The following is a 19,563-nucleotide window of genomic DNA, read 5'->3' on the forward strand; positions in this document are numbered from 1 at the left end:
CGGCGCCATCTTTCAGCGTAAGCATCGTTTTTCATGACGAGAAACGCTCACCAATTGTGCGTCGATGCTAACGCTAATGCAGTTTGATGGTTTTTTTTGCATTTCTGAGATCCGATGCCGATTTTCCCGCAATACAAGCAATGACGTCAGAGAAATGAGTTGCCGTTGTCACTTTATTGCTTTTCTGTCTTCTTGCTGGAAAAAGTCCAATCATCCCAACTGAGAAGTCTTTGACTTCCATTTAATGAAATCAGATTCAAGCAGTGGGACAACAAAATGACATTTTCAATGTTGGAAATGTAAATATTCTTACAAGGACTAAACAGTTGCCAGTTTAAAGTCGTTATTAACACTTACAGGCAAGCGTTCAAACTCCACCACATCGTAATGAGTAGAACTTTTTGATTTGAGCATTTTTTTTTAAACATGAAAAATGTTAGCATAGCATAAAATGTACTGTAGCGTAGCCACACATGCTTCACTTCCTCCTTATTATTAATAATTCGATTTATAGTGCAGATTTAATTCCGTTGTGACCACGTGACGTAAATTGCCATGAATTTCATGAACACTTTTATGTATCAAAAGTACTGGTGGCGTCGGTTTCATTGACTAGTCAAGAATTGAGGACTCCAACTGGTATCGGTCTTAACAAATTGAACATCCCAACTTCCAACTGCGCATTCTCATCTTTGTACGGACTGAATATTTGATGCCGATGCCATTTTCCCGGCGGTCCTGATGTTTTTCCGACCGGTCAGTACGTGTAACGCGCGGTGCTGACACTCGCAACTCGCTGACACGACATCCGAAGACGAGGGCGTGAGACTGCGACACTCGCCGTCTCGGTCCATTAGGATCAACATGGCGGAGGTGGACAGCCTGCCGCGGCGCCGATACCCGGCGGACCCGCGGCTGTCTTTGCCCGCCTGCCGCGGCGCCGATAGAACCGTGCGACTTTTAAGCGCGCTCCGTCGGCCGTGCGCCAATGTCAAGCTTGTATGAGCGGTCGCGGGACACGTCGCGACATCCAAAAACAAGCCGGTTGATCGGGACATGTCAGAAGCAAAAAGTCCAGAAATACAAAGTAGAGGATGACATTTCTAATTGAACCAACGGTGTGCAAGAAATGGATTTTCTAAGTACTTTTCGAAAGAGTCGTTCGTGCCCACCTGCCGCTGCAATTCCATCAGTGGGTTGTCCGTGATGTTCTTCCGCCATCTTGGCCCGTCCGTCTCCGTCCACATTTCAAGTCGCTATTTACATCGTTTAGCAGGTGTTGGATTCATTTTCAAAACAAAATAAGCACAATTACTCAACAGCGAGATTGAAATCGAGGAAATGGACGTCTTGTTAAATACGCCAACCCTGCTGGCTACATTCACAAACTCAAGTGTTTAACAAACAAAACTTATTTGCATTTCACTTTGTTTTTGTTGCTAATTCCATTTCAATTTAGGTCTGATGCAAAAAAAAAAAAAAAAAACTCATAGCGCTTAGTAGAGTTGAGGCTAATTAGCGCACGATGCCGCACAACACGAGAGAATCTGAGACAAAGAATTTGCCGAGTAAAGAAAAACAAGGTTTAAGTGATTTTCATCACTGGAATAAATTCATTCATTTGTAAGCATTTCAAATTCTTCTCGATATACCTACATATAAAAACAAACTTTAAAAATATAAAAACATTTTTATTTGTACAAAATCCAGCTCTGCCATCAGCTCTATGCGACGCCATTACCCAAGGTGTGTTTACCTGCAGCACCCTTAACGCCCTTGGGTCCAGGATGTTGGCAAACGCACTCATTTTATTATTTGATCAATATCACTGCAACAGATTGATGTGCAAGCTTATTTTGTTTTGGTGGGAGGCAAACGCTTGTAAATCCTTCGCGTCCTCACTTATGGCTGCAGATTCGTTTTCGAGGGAACGGCATGAGATCCGCAAGGATAAAGAAAAGAAAGATGCTTTATGTGTGTTTGTTTTTTTTTGAATATCACAATCACGAAGGATGAATTGGATTCATGACTATAAGCACAGCACACACAAACACGTTATTGCACGTTCTGTTATTGGGGCTGTTCAATACCACTTTTTCAGAACGTTACCAATCAGTATTTTGATTATTAAATTTATTATTAAAATTAGGGATAGGTGAGTACCGATACCAGGTTTCAGCAGAGGTCCAGAAAGTTAAAAACCCTACCACAGTTAGCTAGCTCCCACGGTGCTCGTTGACCTGCTATGGAGCTAGCTAGCTAGCTAGCATCAATGGCTAAAGCCAAACTGTGGCAGGGTTTTTCCTTTCTGGACCTGGATTTGCCATCTCTGGGCATCAGTATCGGCCGATAGCAGGCATTATTACAAGGTATCGGTACTCACGACCAAAGTCGATGCCAGTATTGGATGTTTCTTGCAACTGTTTTACAATCAAGAACTAGGAATGAAAAATTTGAAGAATTGAAAATTGCTTTCCATTTCATGCAATTTGAAGGAAAAATACTTCATTGGGATATAAAGGTCTTTGTGGGGGTTTAAATAGCGGGTGGGGAGATTTTGATGTGTCAAAAGTATTCATGGTAATCAGTACTAAATTTAAAAAAAATCATTTTAGAGAAAGACCTGTACATCCCAACAACAGATTTATTTCCCCTTAAAATTGCATGAAATCAATGGTCATTTTCGACTCTTCCAATTTCTAGTTCCTGATTGCAAAACAGCCACAAAAGGTTTACCGATGCTGGTATCGGCCTGATACGGATACCTAGTATCGGTACTCGCCCATCCTCTAATCGTTACCTTGCCAAAACATTAGGTACGCCTGCACAATTGTTTCCAAATTGCACAGGTGTACCTAATATTGTGACCCGTAACCATCCAGCCGTTTTTGTTTTGTTTTTTTCTCACCCGCTCTCTGGATGGATGCTGCAAACACTGCAGAGCTGTCAGTCATTCATCTCAAGTGGGAGGCGAGCTGATTGGCTCGCGATGGGGAAGTGACGGAGCAGAATTGTTGACTGACGGGGCGGACGAAAAAGAGAGAGCGAGGCGAGACGAGACGAGGCGTCGGAGTCTGGTGGGATGATTTGGAAAGTGGAGCAGATGAGCGCGCAGTCGGGAAGCGCGGGGAGAATAAACAATCTCTTTAGGAGAAGCAAACAAAAGGTGGCCTGCACGAAGGGAGGCGGGCTGGCGGGCTGGCGCTCCCTCCGCTGTGCTCGGAATACACAAGTAGGACACATTTTTTTACAAAAGGGAACAACAACAAATGAAAGATAATAACGGCTCAACTCAATATACACTTGAGCGGACGCTACATTAGGTACGCGATCAAATGAGATGTTCGTCTGAGCCACGCCGTCGACTTTGGACTTTTTAATTTTAAATTTTTTTTTAAAGGAGCGCCGCTTTAGTGAAATGTTCCTGCTTGCGTCACACATTGACACTCTTAAGCTTATGTCACCACACAAGCAGAATCTGGCCGCTGCTCGAGCTTGGTTTAAAAAAAAAAAAAAAATCCAATAATCGATATTGAATTGATTTTCCGTTTCTAGTCTATCAATTCATAAAACCATGAGTGATTATATTGATATCTCTTTTTACCATCAATTCGTGAGTAAATAGAATCTTCAAGGCCACATTTTTTTGTTTCTTACTGTTTTCTTGCAATTTACATACAATTTAAATTCGCACTTTTCGCAATTTTCTTACATTTATGAAAAACCGTATTGCGCAATTCCACTTATTGTCTCTGCAAAATTTAGTTTAGATTTTAATGTTTGTGGAGTTTTTATCATAGCCTTAATATTTAAGAAGAATTGATGTTCCGTATTTAATCAATATTGGATTGAAGTGAAGCGAACCCACACAAAAAAATGAATCAAATCACACTGAACTCTTATGAATCGAAATGGAATTGACGAAGGAAATCAAAATCAATTCCCATGCGGCCCTGGCACGACACAGGCAGGACTCGAGGCAGAAAAGTAGTTGACATTTGTCGTCCAGCCCTCTTCGACTCATTTTAAGAGTCCTTACTTGAAGGTCGTGCAATCTTTTTCCCGCCCTCTTCAGAGTCATATTTGCTTTATGCATGCATCGGCAACACATCGATTGTCACATGTGCCAACAAGTAGCACTTGTTTCGGGCCTCGCTGCAACATGAGCTGAAAAACATTTCTGTTCAACGATATGATGGTCAACGCGCTGATAGTGTAGTGGTTCACTTGCCTAACAGAGGCAATATTGCGTCCATATCTTCTGCTCCTTTTCTACATGCAAATATTTTAGAATTTCAGTCCAAATGTAGCACTTCAGCATACTTCCTTGACACCGATTACTATTTGTCCCAAAAAATACAAATTGGGGGCGGGGCTTCAGTGTGTGTACATTATTGCGCTTGTTTTGGCTGGATTGGCGGTGGATGCCGACGCGTGTGCTATAAAAGCTAGCATGATAGAATCGTTCTTGCATTAACATCTTGCTCGCTCGTTCCAATCGGCTCAACGTGACTTCGACTAATTACATTAGCAGAGGAGCACGTGCCGTATTTATCTGTCTTTTAGATAACATGTCGCCGCTTTTTGCGCACGCAGGCGCCAAGGAGGTGAACGCCAGCGGCAAGACTTTCACGGTGCGCAGCTCGCTGCAGCTGCGCGTGGACCGGCGCGACGACGGGGTGGCGTACACCTGCCGAGTGGACCACGAGGCGCTCTCGCAGGCGCCGCAGCAGACCACCGAAGTGCTGGAGGTCCACTGTGAGTGTGAACCAAGGGGGGTATTATAGTTTGGGAATTTGCATTTGAGTTCGTTTTTTTATTCCGTTTTGAGTTTTGTTCTTTCAATTGAATTCGTTTTAACCCCTTAACTGCCAGAAAACCAATTGATTGTATCGTATCACCACAAATGACCATCGTTGTCGGTATCTGCTGAATGTCATCTAACTTTACTGATGACTTGCTTTAGAAAGTAACTAGGTTTAATAACAAGTTACTTTAGTAATCATTTACATTCAGCAGACACCGACAATGATGGTCATTTTGTGGTGATACGATACAATCAACTGATATTCTGTAATTAAACTTAATTTCTAAAGCAAGTAATCGGTAAAGTTAGATTACAAATTACTTTAGTAATCAATTACATTCCGCAGATACTGACAATGATGGTCATTTGTGGTGATATGACACAATCAACTGATATTCTGGCAGAAGTTTTTAATTTGTTTTTCAGGGTGTTTCTGTTTTTTTTTGTTTTTTTATGCTTAGATTTTGTTTAGTTTTAGTATTAGTTTTAGTTTTTTAATCTGTATTACTTGTGCATAATATTTAATAAACACTATGGTAAAATGAAACATCACTTGAGTGTGACACACTTTCAAACATCTTTATTTCAGTTAATATTGAAATAAATATACTTGAAATCATATTTGAAATCATCCCCAAAGGCTCATGTGTTAAATTAATTACCAAAGACTAAAACAAATGACTTTTTCACTATAATTATAGTTAGTTTTAGATTTGTAAACATAAAATTTAGTTTCAGTTAGTTTTTTTTTTAGTTTTTTTTAGCATTTTCGTTTTACTTTAATTTCGTTAACGATGTTGTTTTTAAAATTGTAGTTTTCGTTTTTTCGCTCGTTTTCGTAACAAAAAGAACCTTGGTGTGAACGCGTACGCGACGGCGTCCCCGAATGAATCCTTTTCCTTGACGTTTGTGCGTGTGTGTGTTAGATGCTCCCCGGGTGAAGATCGTCCACTCTCTTGCCGTCCCTCAGGAGGGTCAGTACCTAAAGCTGGACTGCGTGTCCCAAGGAAACCCTTCGTAAGAATGTTTATAATTGCCTTTATTGACTTTCGTCTATAAATATAGCACAAAACGAAGCGTTTCCGGTTTGCTTGTCTTTCCAGGCCGGACCCTGTGATGTGGACAAAAGACGGCGCGGAGCTTTCGGACCTGGGCAGGGTGATCGTGGAGGGTCGGGAGCTGACGTTCACGTCACTCAACAAGACGGACAACGGCACGTACCGCTGCGAGGCCAGCAACCACCTCGGGACCAGCAGCGCTGAATACGTGCTCTACGTCTACGGTGAGTCCTGCGGGAAACGCGGCGCCATACAAAGGAAACTTCCAGGGACCTTCGATACCACAATTCTCACAGATACCGATACCTCCGTTACTAATGCTACCGAAAATTTCAATTCGCACAATGACAGATAATTGATGGTTCGTGATGTCAGATTATTTTTTCATCATGTCTAGCAAGTTGGATTAACCACAGAGCAGAACTGTTTTCCACCAGAGAACGATTGATAGACAACCAGGTCGACAAAAAAGTCCAGATTTTTTTTGGGGGGGGGTACCCTTTATAATATAAAAGCATTAAAATTAGGGATTTTCTATACCACTTTTTTTTTTTTTTTTTAATCAATACCCCCCTCGCAAAAATAATAATAATAATGACATAATTTGAAAGGACCTATGTATCCCAATATACACTCTAAAGACAGTTGGGTCAAAAATAACCCAATTTGGGTCCAAATGCAACCGACCCACTATTTGGATCAATTTGACCCAACTTTCTGGGTTGCCAACTGGAGTGGAGACTAAAAAACAGTTGGATCAAAAATAACCCAATATGGGTCAAAAAGTGACCGACCCGACTTTTGGGGTTTTTCATTTAGCTTTTTTTTTTTTTCTTTCTTTTGGGTCAAAACCCAAACACTATTCGACCCAACTTTCTGTGTTGCTTTGTACAAAATGACGCAGACAGGTGGGTCAAGTTGTTCCAAGTAGAATGTACACGCTAAAAACAGTAACTCAATATGCGTCATAAACACAACTTTTTGGGTTATTCATTTCACCAAAAATGGGCTATTTTATACACCCCCCCCCCCAATTTATTTATTTTTTTTACCCATTTTAGGTTATTTTTTATACAACTGTTTTTAGAGTGTAGCATGAATGGCAGCGAATGGCAATTTTCTACTTTCCTAATTTCTAGTTCCTGATTATAAAATGGTGGCTCATATTGTTGAAAAAAGGTCGGGTATCGGGTCGATACCATCCTGGTATCAGTACTTGCCCATCCCTACATAAAAAAAACTCTAACCAAAATGTGGCTAAAATGATCTTATATAAATAATTGAAGTTTTGTTCAGTAAGCAAAAAAAAAAAAAAAAGAAAAGCAAGCAGCAAAGTGAAATGTTGCTTTTGGAGGCTCCCGCTGTGCACGAGTATCAGCGGTGTGAGTGATTAGTGGCAACATCGCTCACACGGCCTCGGGTGGCACTAATACCTCCACCAACGTCTTTCTTTAAATAAACCTGCGTCCCAGATCTTCCTCATGCATGCACATCATGAGGGGAGGAGCCAGTGCGCGTGTGTCGGTGTGTGCGTGTGTGTGTGTGTAATTTAGTGCTGCGTTCAGCACATCAGCACGGAGGAATAGTCATTGCGAGCAACGCCAGAGGAAGTGGAGGATGAAGTGAATCGGTGTCAAGGAAAACAGATCGCTCGTCCTCCCCGTTTTCTTGTGTTTCTTCCTCAGCCGTTCGTCTCCCGGCATTCGATCTCTCTCGCTTTTGTTTTAGGATGAGCGACAACAAGGCAGAAACTGAATTTCCCGAAGTGTGACAATAAATATTGCTTTATTATTACCGCTTGTTTGTATTTTGCCGTGAGCGTGATATTTAATATTCTTTGTCCAAATAATGGCGATATCGGCGATATCGGCGATATCTGCCTGCCTGCCGGCGGCGGCTCCAAAGTAAGAAGCTCGGCAGGCCGTTCAAGGACGCCAGCAAGGTTGCTTATCAATAGTTCATCAAGCGTCTGCTGCGGGTCGTGCTCGCGGCCGCCGCCACGTCAATGGAAATGCTTCCGTTGGTACATCTTGCTAAAAAGACGTCTTTTTGGTTACACGTGCAAAACATTGTTTTTGTAAAGAAACAATGTATTGCTCTGAATGTCCTTTTGAGAACATTTTGAGTGTCAGTCCATCTTTTTTGGAGAGATTTGATGAGCATGCTTGCAGCTCAGCATACCTTCAAAATGTCCGGCAAACCAGCAAAGTCAACACCGCAGAAAAGAGCAATCGGGTTCAAAGAGTCCGACGGAGATTCATTACGTTGCTTTTTGAAAATGGCACCCGCTTTTGTTCCCGGCGTTCATTAGCGGTTAGCACACATTTTAGCCTTTTACAATTGCTGCCATAATTCTTGGAAAATACCTTTTTTTGCGTGCGTCGTGTGCAGCAAGGAGACATTTTTCCGCCGGAGTCGCGCCAGCCGAGCTGTTTTTGTGACGCTCGGCCCGGCTGAGAAAGTCTCGCGGAGACAGCCGCGGGTCTGGCGGCGCGGGCCAATTAAAACGCCTCCGCAGCGTTGTGAAAAGCGGAGCGACACAAACAAGGCGGCAGCGTCACCTCATTAACGTTGTCAAACAAGGCTTCCTCGACAATCCCTTTGTCCACTTAATATTTCACCGTCGCCGTGGATGGAACGCGACGAGGAATGTCTTCCAGCTGTGAGTCCAAATATTTTTTTTTTTTTTTTTTCCTACTAATCGCTTCACGTTGTGAAAGCAACCTTTTTTTTAATATAATGTTTAAAAGTTGCTGCTTTCCTCATCGTTGTGGCGTTAGACCGCTCCCTCTTGTCCATTACTAGACTGGGGGGTCCCCCTGCCCCCCCCCCCCCCCTATTTCTGTAGTGTATTTTTATCCATGTGAAGTATGTTGGCATTTCCTTTTGTTTTGCTTCATTACTGAATATATTTTACCGTATGTGCACTTTCTGTATTTCTGCTTGTTTTTAACAATCATTTTCCTGGCTCGCTGTCATCTCTAATTTCTGCCCTTTTCAGTTGCATTTTTGTTGTCCCTTTTTGTTAATGTTTGTGTGTCTACCCCCCCCCGCCGCCACCAGAAGAACCCGCCACCCCGCCCCCATCCACCACGCCACCCTCCCTCCATCCCACCCCCCCAGACTCCACCGCTCTAGTAGACACCCACGCTTCAGAACCCGCAGCCACCGGAAACCGAGGAGGTACAGTACCGGCCGGCTTTCTTCCCAGCTCATTGTCGCATCTCACGCTTGTCTCGGTTTAATAATCACTCGTGCGTGCTCACTTCACTTCACTGTCAATATTCAAAAATTAATTATCAAAGAAGGTTTCCCCCCCCCCCCTTTTAAGATGCTTCCTCCAGGTACGCCGGCTTCTTTTTTTTTCTTTTTTTTTTTTTTTTATTCTTTTTTTTATTTATTTTTTTATTTATTTATTTTTTTTTCTTTAAGAGCTCAGTATTGTTCATTCGGAAATGTCATCATCATTGCTCTTTTATTTTTATTTTTTTTTTATTTATTTTTTTATTTTTTATTTTTTTGTGTGTGTGTGGGTGAGTATGTGTATGTGCGTGCGTGCGTGCGTGCGTGCGTGTATTTGTTAGCTCACCAGAAAACCTATTAGAAAAAATCTCATATCGTTCACCTAAACCGAACACCAGGTACGCCGGCTTCTTTTTTTTATTTTTTTTTTATTTTTTTATTTTTTTTTATTTTTTATTTTTTTTCTTTATTTTTTTTTTCTTTAAGAGCTCAGTATTGTTCATTCGGAAATGTCATCATCATTGCTCTTTTATTTTTTTATTTTTTTATTTTTTTATTTTTTTTATTTTTATTTTTGTGTGTGTGTGTGGGTGAGTATGTGTATGTGCGTGCGTGCGTGCGTGTATTTGTTAGCTCACCAGAAAACCTATTAGAAAAAATCTCATACCGTTCACCTAAACCGAACACCAGGTACGCCGGCTTCTTGTATTCAGTGCGAGTGCAGCTGTTTAAAATCCAATGCCCTCCTCTGACATTCCTAAGACTTGAGTCGTCCCATGCCCTGAAAGCGCAAAGAAGTAAATGTCATGTCCAACTGCAAATGTCTGCCCCCCCCCCCCCCCTCCCAGAGAGGACTCAACGTGACTCCTAATGCTGCGTTCAATCCAGGAAGCCTTCGCACTTGAAAAGTACCTTTTTCTGTTTGTTTGTTTTTTCAAACTTTCAGAGAGCGTCGTCGATATATTCGCTCGTAATGATATGAAAGAACGTGTTGTCGTCGGTCGAGAGGATTTCAGCAGTATTGTAAGGGAAGACTAAACGGCGATGTCATCGTTTTTGAAACGTCGACGACAGGCAGGGTCGTAATTGTAGATTAAAGGCAATTATCCGGGACGAGACGAGCGTGAGGACTATGTTGAGGACAAGTTCATTCCATCTGAAGTATTTATGATAAAATCGCCCCAAACTGTGCATATTTTCCAGTAATTGTTTCGAAATCCCGTTAAATTCTTCCAAAATGAAACCCAAGCCATAAATGTTGTACGAGCACGTAATTATTTTTACACACTCTGCCACGAGCGTGTAATCCAGTGTGAAGAGGTTCATGTGTGTGCGTGTGCGTTTCTTTAATCCTCTCCAAGGCTGACAGCGTCATATTTTAGTTTGCCATCTTCCGGCCTTCCGCAGCAGTCGCAAGATTGGAGTCCGAAAAAAGTTGCTAGCGTCCAATCACGGTGGCAACCAACGAGCCCGGAGACGCCAGAAAGATGCTATCGCCGGATGACAACTACTTTGCCAGAATGGGGATATTGTCGAGTGATACGAGGAACGATCGAGGGACTTTTGTTGAACCCTTCAACAAAATGGAGGAGGAGCTGACGTGGCCGAGCGCGTGAACTTCAAGTGCGGGTCAACAAGATGTTGCGGCAATAAGGCGCTAGTTGCACCGGATGTTTCCAGATATGGCGAACTTGGAGATTATCGTTCGGCTGGCTGATGTTGAACGAAGCACTTAAGGAACTAATAGTACAAAGTTCTTCATCACTCGCGCAAATGATCTAAGAGCAAATCCATTACGGAAAATGCACGGTCGGCGTTTTTTAATGTAGGGAAGTTTTACCAATTTATAGATCCACGGGCGGGGATTGCCTGATTGACGTGGAGAAGAATGGACGGGAGATAAGATGGACTGTCCTTCCTTCCTTTTCTCGGTCTCTTGAGGCCTCCCTGATTTTATGTTTTTTGGATTTGTTGGGGTCTGGATGTTTCTTGGGCTGGGGAGGAGTTCTGGTGGGGGGTGTCTGGTCGGTGCTGGATTTCACCTTCCTTGGTTTTCTTTGGTCCTTCCTCGGGTCTCCTGGTGTTCGGTTTAGGTGAACGGTATGAGATTTTTTCTAATAGGTTCTCTGGTGAGCTAACAAATACACGCACGCACGCACGCACGCACGCACATACACACAAAAAAAATAAAAAAATAAAAGAGCAATGATGATGACATTTCCGAATGAACAATACTGAGCTCTTAAGAAAAAAAATTAAAATAAAAAATAAAAAAAAAAGATAAGATGGACTGTTCGGTTGATGGAGACAAGAGGGTGAAGATCCTCATGGGACGGACAAATACAGACGACTGGACGCTAGATACAAATACGAGCCGATAGACCTGAGGGACAAACAAGTTGGGTGTGTGAAGGGATGGACAGATTGCCGCGCATACGGACGGATGGAAGGACCGCTAAAAGGACTGTGAGACTGACAGACAAACAGACATGATGGACTGTATGTACGAATGGAGGGGGGAAAGGAGAGCAATGGGCGGACGGACCAACAGATGGACGTGTATAGCCCAGCAGACGGAAAGACAGATGGACAGAAGGAACGATGCACAGTATGGCAGGACAGACAGACAGAAGGATGGATAGACAGACGTCCTGAGAGAAATGAAGTGTCTGACACGCCCACAAATGATGAAGTCATACAAGTATTTCGAAAGTCAGAAAGAAGCAAATGGAACGGACGACCGTTATTTGTCGGACTGGTCGTGTCCCTGGCGATTTTTGTCTGCGCCACAAATTCTAACGCTGACACAGCGACCGCGTCTTATATGCTAACACGAGACGTCGCGTTTGATTGACGTGTCAATTTCAAACGTAGGCGCTGCGTGAAGCAATATGCAAATGAGTCCGCCTGCCCTCAAAGTTGAAATCACCGTTTTGCTTTTGGTTTTGGTTTTGGTTTTGGTTTTGGTTTTGGTTTTGGTTTTGGTTTTGGTTATGCCGTCCTTTCTGCAGCTCCTCTTTTTTCCGTGTCTTTCCGTGTCATTGCGCGCGACACGTCTCTCAAGGCTTGCACGCAATGCTGAATATTCCCCATCAGCTTGTGATGTCTATTTGTGTTCTGCTGACACACAAGAGGGGGGGCGCAGGGGGGGGGGGGGGGGGCAGCAGCTTCTCCATGTATCGTGAGGGAATCTCGATATCAGACTCCTTCAACGCGTCCCCAGTCGCGGGCCGCTACGCTATCTGCTTTCATGTGTCGTCTTGATTTATTGCCGGCTCTTTTCACGGCCTCCAGATGAAAGCAAACACGCACGGCGCTCTTCCAGCCTCGTGACGTTTTGTCTTTTTAATAAAGTTGTCCGCCTGCGCCGAAGACGCATTGGTAGGTCCAAACGTTGGAGCTCGTAAGGCGGAATATTAGCATATAATACACATGATTATCTCTTTTATCTGTTCCGCTCCTCACTTTTTTGACGCCGTGCTACAATTTGCGGCGGAGAAAAAAACATGTAGCAAAAAATTGACAGGGGTTTACTTTGTTTGAAATATGTGTTTAATGGACTTACTCGGCAACGGCGATAACGATTCCCGTGTTGGAGTCACATCTTAGAAATGTTTCTTGGTATTTGCTGCCAATTCACGTCGTCTCACAGCAAGAGGTTCCGTAAACGCTGAACAGACGCCACATTAAAAGTCTCGCTTCCTCTGCTTGCTTGGAAAGTGCCAAGCAACTCGAGTTGTAGGCCTTCGACAAAGAACGACTTCACAATAACACCAACGGTAAATGCGGAATGTGGACGTTTCACTGATTTTTTAACACTGACTGGCAGCCATTTTTTTTTTGAGGAACAGCACAATTTCCTCACTTGTTAGTTTTATTCGGAACATTGCAGATTATCACTACAGCGACCATAAAATCCCATGATTAGCACATGTACCCGTCCGTGTATAATACGCCCCCTAAAATTGCCCTTAACTCAAAACCTATAGATACATTCAATTTTAAATGTTTTAAGTGTCCCAAAAGAGGTATTTATACGTTTTTTTTATGCTAGAGCATACAAAAGGCTTTGATGCAGCCTCGGAACTGCAGAGAACGGGCGAAGCGATGGTAGTAATTACAAAAAACGGCCAGCAGGTGGCAGCAGAGAGTATAAGAGATCAACCAGGGCGCTCCTATCCAGCCTGCTTTCCATTATTCCCTCCTGCAGTGCGGCTGAATCCAACGATCGGCTGATCGGCAAGCGTTGCAGAAGCCCGATAACGATCCTGATCATGAATCAGGCGTGTTAGTGGAGAGAAACGTGGAAAACGGGTAGAAGGGGCTCTCGAGCGCCGAGCTTGGCCACCCCTGCCCTTAGACCAACCGTATTAGTGGTTCGTGGATCAAAGGAGTCGGGCAGCGAAAAGGTGGCATTTATTCAAGCGAGCGGGAATATTGGCAAATAAATATTTGATAAAGCAGACTTGGTTCTAATAAATAGCATCATTAGCTGCGCCACGCTTGGCGGCGGTTGTTGACCTCTGGGGCGTCGCCGCGCCAAAGATAAAGATTCCTAATCTGCGGCGTGCGACTCCAGACGGATGCCGGAAGTGTCGCCTGTGATTCGCTGTATTGATTAAAGCGGCGGAGCGCGCGCGCCCGCTCAAGTCTTAATGGCAACGATACGTCTTTCGCTAAGCACCGAAGGTGCGCGCGCGCAACGTCATCAAAGTGTACACAAACGCATCCTCGCCCCAGCACGGCCGCTTACCTCCCCGCCGCCGCCGCCGTCTTCGTCTTCGCCGCTTTGCAAATGAGCTGTGACCTTGCTGAGCTGAAATTAGTAATCGCACACAACAAGGGCTTTTCTTTGAAATATTTACCGTCGGTTCCTCGCAATCGGTATTCCTTTTTGCCCCGTCGCCCGATAGCGCTGCTCAGAACGGGGCCTGCCTCGCCGAGGACAGCAATTATTCATGGCCTGTGGATTTGTTGGGGTCTGGATGTTTCTTGGGCTGGGGAGGAGTTCTGGTGGGGGGTGTCTGGTCGGTGCTGGATTTCACCTTCCTTGGTTTTCTTTGGTCCTTCCTCGGGTCTCCTGGTGTTCGGTTTAGGTGAACGGTATGAGATTTTTTCTAATAGGTTTTTTGGTGAGCTAACAAATACACGCACGCACGCACGCACATACACATACACACAAAAAAAATAAAAAAAATAAAATAAAATAAAATAAAAGAGCAATGATGATGACATTTCCGAATGAACAATACTGAGCTCTTATAAAAAAAATAAAAAAAATAAAAATTAAATAAAAAAATAAATAAAAAATTCATGGCCTGTGGAGGATGCGAAGTAAAGAAATAAAAGCACATCCAGCCTTAAAGTTATCTTCTCTTACTTTTTGGACCTGCGAGGAACGCAGGATCAAAGACGAAAAAAACCTGCGCAATGCTCGTACCCAAACTTGAGACGTGCAGTGAAATTGTCCGAAGTGATGCTCGGAAGCTGATAAGGGTTCGGTTGCATCGCCGTCCCCGTCCGTAGCGACGCGTTTCCACGCCAAAAGCGTTCGTGCTCAATACGGACAAACGTGATAAGCAAAGACATCCATTTTCTGCACCGCTTGCCCTGTTCAGGGTGAGAGGCTTTCTTTTTTTTTTTTTTAATCGATACAGTGCTTTAACTTGGATGAAGGTTCAGGAATTATACTGAAATAACACTTTCAATTTAGCACCTTCGAATGTGCGTCCCCGACTTCTTTAACAGAAAGCAAGTTGGCAAAGTTTTGTGTTTCCTCTGCGGACTGTGAATGTGTTGCTCCGTGTTGTCCACTCGAAGGGGTCAAAGGTGACGGGATCAATAACGGCTCGCCGCAGTGTGGCGGGGAGCGATCTTTACCTCGAGCCCGGGTGTGTTCGGGGATGCAACGTGGATTGCCGGAAGACTTGCAGGCAAGCGGCCGTTTAATTACCGGCGTTCCTCCGAGGTCTGCTCCTTGAGGGGGGGGGGGGGGGGGGGGGCTGCGCCGTCTGCATTCCAAGACGAGGGGTCTTTTTCCCTGCCATGAAATATTCATGACGCTCGCTCTTGATTGTGAAATCTACCTTGCAAAGTAGCCTGACTCTTAATAAAGGTTACAAAAAGTTGTGGAAATAACGAAAACCCAAAGAAGAATTGGCCGAAAGTGAGAACTTGCATTTACGCTGCATGCAGGAAAAAAAGTGAAATTTCTACGGATGAAGTTGCGTCACTGCTATGAAGTAACACAAAGACGTTTTTAATTAACTCTTCGTCAATTGCGGGGTTTTTTTGGGGGGGGGTTTGAGCATTAAGCTCGGAATGTCCATTTCTAATAAAAACACTAAAAGGTCAGCAGATGGCAGCATCGGGTCTCTTTTGGGTGAGCTCAAAACAATGTGGACGCTTGTGAACGTGCGTGTGTTGGAACGAATCCCAGGGGTTGGTGAGTCCGTTTCAGGGGTTCGGCGGAGGTCAAGACACACACCCGACACAAAAAAATAATAATAATAATAAAAAATAAAGAGCAATGATGATGACATTTCCGAATGAACAATACTGAGCTCTTAAAAAAAAAAAAAAAAGGACACACACCCGACTCATATGAATCCACGATGACGTCATATATATACATCATGTATAATGGCACGTATGGTGTTCCGCAGGGTTCGGGAATCTTTTCGGAGTTGTTTTGGTAGTAGCCTTGAAAAATCCGTCACAATGCTTTAAATTGGCTGGCACGCGAGAGGTTTTCTTTTTTCAAAATGGCCGCCATTGAAAAAGTTCACTTATGCTAACGTCGCAGTAAAATTACAATCAATATACGAGTGAAAAGCACTTATTTGCCATAAATGTGGAGCAAACGATGCCACGAGAACAGCGCTAACAGAATGGCTGCGCTAAACTTTTTGTGTTTGTTTCCCAACTTTGAGCGCGAAGGACAAAAAAAGTGCAGCGTGCAACTCCGCGGGTGCTCCTGTTTACCTTTCGACGGGGAGAGAAAGCGGTTGTGAAAACTCAATAAGCCAAAGGACAATTTTCATTCCTCGGAGGGATTTCAAAGCGCTTTGCTATCGATCTGACTTTAGCGCCGGGTTCGGACGCGTGATGAGCAGAAATAACGTTTTCTCTGGCGGCCGACTCGCGTTGAAAGAAAACGTGTCGTGTTCCCGTCGCGGCGTCCTGAGAGGGCTGAAAGATTGAACAGCCGCGGGACAATCTTCCCCCCCCCCCCCCCCCCCGCATGGCGGCGAGCGGCGCAGGACCAATTAAAACATAATGCAAAGGTCTTTGCGCTTATTGCGCTCAAGCTAGCTTATTGACGAGCTGTCACATTCGCTGGCTTCGGGGAAGAAATATGGCAACAATTTGGAAGTTAAGCGTCGAGTAGGGAGAGCCAAATCATTCGCATGCGATGAATTACACGTAATAAAGCGACACTTTGAAGGTCTGCTTTTGTATTTGATGGCGACGTTCGTCCCTCCGAAGGATTTTCAGGTTGTGACGCGTTGAACTCGGTTTTAATGCTAACCGTCGCGCTCGCGCCATTCGGACCGAAGCGGTTGAAGGCGCCGCAGCGACGGAGTCGTCGTCTTATCCCGTCGTCGCTTTTCGTCGCGGAGGTTATCGACGACGCCCGACACGAAGCCGCCGTGATGGATTGATTCTCGCGATTGGGCTTAATGAATTCATATGATTCATTCTCTTACTCTGATTATGAGTTCATTTTCATTGTCAGGAGGGAGGGAGGGAGCGAGCGAGCGAGCGAGGGATGGAGGGAGGGAGGGCGCGAGGGAGGCCGCCTGGCTGCTTGAATATTCAAGAGCGAGTCCGCCGCCATGTGAGGAGCTTTATTGAATGATTAGCAGGAGTAATTTGTTTTCAGAATCTAATTAATCGTCTCTGAGTCACCGAGCAATAATCTGCAAGGACGCGCAGAAAGAAAGAAAAAAAAAAAAAGTCCAAACACACAACGTGTCTCAGTGGCGACGTTTTGACTTTCTCCGACGTGGCACGTGTTGCCTTTCTTCGAATGTTCGACGCTCGTCTGTCGTTTTTTTGTCCTTCTGCCGCAGCCGCGAGCGGACTCCTCCATCTTGGCTGCGGAAGTCGGCGTGAGATGAAGCTCGAGCAGTCGCAGCCAAAAAAGTTGGACTTCATTGACTTATTGAACTGCTTGAGTCTGCCGGCGCTTTGGACTACTTCTCTGTTTAGCAACTGCGGCGACATGCAGCTTCCTCATCAAATCGGACATTCGTTGTCTTGTAGTCTAAAAAATGGCTGCATCTTTTAGTAATGTCATAATGATTCATAAAATGGAGATAAAAATTCAAAAGATGTACTGTATTGTAAAAACGAGTGTGTTGTTTATTTTTTTAGCCACGAGATGGCATCATTGCATTTGTAAGGCATTGCTGCATTAAGAGCTATCTAATATTTAACATGACGTCACTTCAAAAATTCTGCACATTTTTCAAATTGTGAAATACAACTTGATCCCAGTCTCCATAAATATATGCATTATTATTGCTGCTAAATTTCGTTGAAAAAATGATGGCGTTAAAGGAACTTTGAATGATCTCAAACCTTCCACACCCCTTATATGTACATATATGTGCGTGCGTGCGTGCGTGCGTGCGTGCGCGAGTGACAAAGGAGATCAAAGTAAAGGAAGAAATCCAGAATGGAAGCTTCTCGATCTCCACGGTTCCACATCACATGATCTTTTAATAAGGCCACATACCTTCTGTGTGCGATTTCAGATTTCAGGCGCGAGCGTAGCAGAGCAAACTCCTCCTTCAATATTTATGGAGCTCTCCTCGTCGCCCGGCCGTGTTGAATAAATCAAAGGCGTGCACGGCTTGTGTGACTCCAACCAAAAGTCTTCCTCTTCAAACCGCCAGCTTAATCCTCGTCTGATGGGTGTCGGCCTCCTTCGGGGGGGGGGGGGGGGGGGGGGGTTGGCGGGGGGGGTGGATTTGCTACCGTAACCCTCTAAACACAAGCCGGTTCGTTGGGATGACTCAAAGAAGAAAGCAACCTTACGTACACGTTTGTACAAATAAAGGGCTCGTCCCAAATCCACATTTTACTGTTGGAAGACGTATGGTTGACACACTGAACGCATCATGTACACCCGCGCAATCTAACGAGCGGCGTCAAAATGCCGCCTTTTCCGAGATGAGGCCCGACGAATGCAACGCTGACGGAGTCAAATAATGAAAGTGAAACAGCACATTTTTCTCGCGGCGAGATAAAACGGGACTTTTTTCAAGATTTCCCATCTTTTTTTTTTCCGTAACGCTGCTCGTCTCAGGTTTGAAAGTCACCTCGCAGGACGGCGTTGAAAGTGGGAGTCGGCCTTTATCAAAGTTGGGCTGTTGCGCATCCGCCGTCTTCGCGGAAAGAAGTTCAGGTGCGGTCATTGAGCAAACACAATCGTCGTCTGCGCTGGCGAGGCTTTTAGCGGCTCAGCCCGCAAACCGTCGAATGTCGCATCTCGCAAGTCCAACAGGCGCCTTCGACAAAAAAGGCTTACGCAGATGGAGCGTCCTTGAGCCTGTCCGTGTCTCAATCCGTCCATTTATATTTAAGACGCGCTCCAGTCGTACAACTGCATAATCTGATCAAACGTGAACAGTGATTTTATTCATTAAAAACTTTTTGAGCGCTGGCACGGGTCACTTCGATGGAGGAAATTGAGTTTTATATTCAAGTGAAATGAGTTACATGATTGGTCACGGGACAAACATTTTTGGGGGATTAGTTTGGGATTTCTTGTCTTCAGCGGGGGTTAGAAGAGTTTTTGAATTTTCATCAGACATTTCGATTTTGTTTTGAGGGGGTTTTTTTTGTTCGTTTTAATTCGTTTTTTAGAGGGTTTGTTTTGCAAGAAAAAAAAACAAAATCGCATTACAGCTGTTGTGTATGAACTCAAAATAATCTAATTCCGGTGTTTTCATCGTTTATCGCCGGAGACATTAAAAAAATACCCGCTTATGAGTGAAATCCGCAAAGTCGTCAGCTTTATTTCATATATGTGTTAAATACGTTTAAATCTGTAAAAAAAAAAATCTAACTCACCAAACACTTTTCTCATGAATATTTTCTCACATTTATCTCTTGTTCAAACACTGCCAATGTTCAAACCTTTACAATGCTTAAAAAAAAAAAAAGATAAATACACATCTGTAAAAATAAAACATGCAATCATATACAATCCTAATGTCTTTGTTTAAATATGGAATATTGCAATATTTTTACGTCTCCAAAGTGATTCAGCAGTCGGCAGTGACGCGTTCATGGCACGCGCGCGTGTTCCGCTAAAAAGTCCTCACTGTCGTGCCACAATGAGGTCGAGACGGCCATGCGGCCGACGTCGCGTTCCTCTTTGCTTCACTGACCATGCACAACTTCAGCACAGTGAAACCCTGCGTGCGTGCGTGCGTGCGTGCG

At 44.1% G+C, this 19,563-nt stretch overlaps 1 protein-coding gene across 3 annotated transcripts in view; it reads left to right on the forward strand.

Moving 5' to 3' along the window:
- The window catches only part of cadm2a (cell adhesion molecule 2a), a 165,163-nt gene that overhangs the window by 138,129 nt on the left and 7,471 nt on the right, over window positions 1-19,563 (forward strand). For 2 of the 3 annotated variants that reach the window (XM_086098058.1, XM_086098059.1), the window contains 4 exons: window positions 4,597-4,758; window positions 5,734-5,824; window positions 5,911-6,089; window positions 8,929-9,048. In XM_086098058.1, coding sequence (XP_085954184.1) covers window positions 4,597-4,758; window positions 5,734-5,824; window positions 5,911-6,089; window positions 8,929-9,048 — 552 coding nt within the window. The remainder of the gene's footprint in view (window positions 1-4,596; window positions 4,759-5,733; window positions 5,825-5,910; window positions 6,090-8,928; window positions 9,049-19,563) is intronic. The other variant, XM_086098060.1, reaches the window with a different exon arrangement.

This window comes from Leptonotus elevatus, chromosome 16 (assembly GCF_054856555.1).
Source record: "Leptonotus elevatus isolate MCC_2025b chromosome 16, RoL_Lele_1.0, whole genome shotgun sequence".
Taxonomy (NCBI): Eukaryota; Metazoa; Chordata; class Actinopteri; order Syngnathiformes; family Syngnathidae; genus Leptonotus; species Leptonotus elevatus.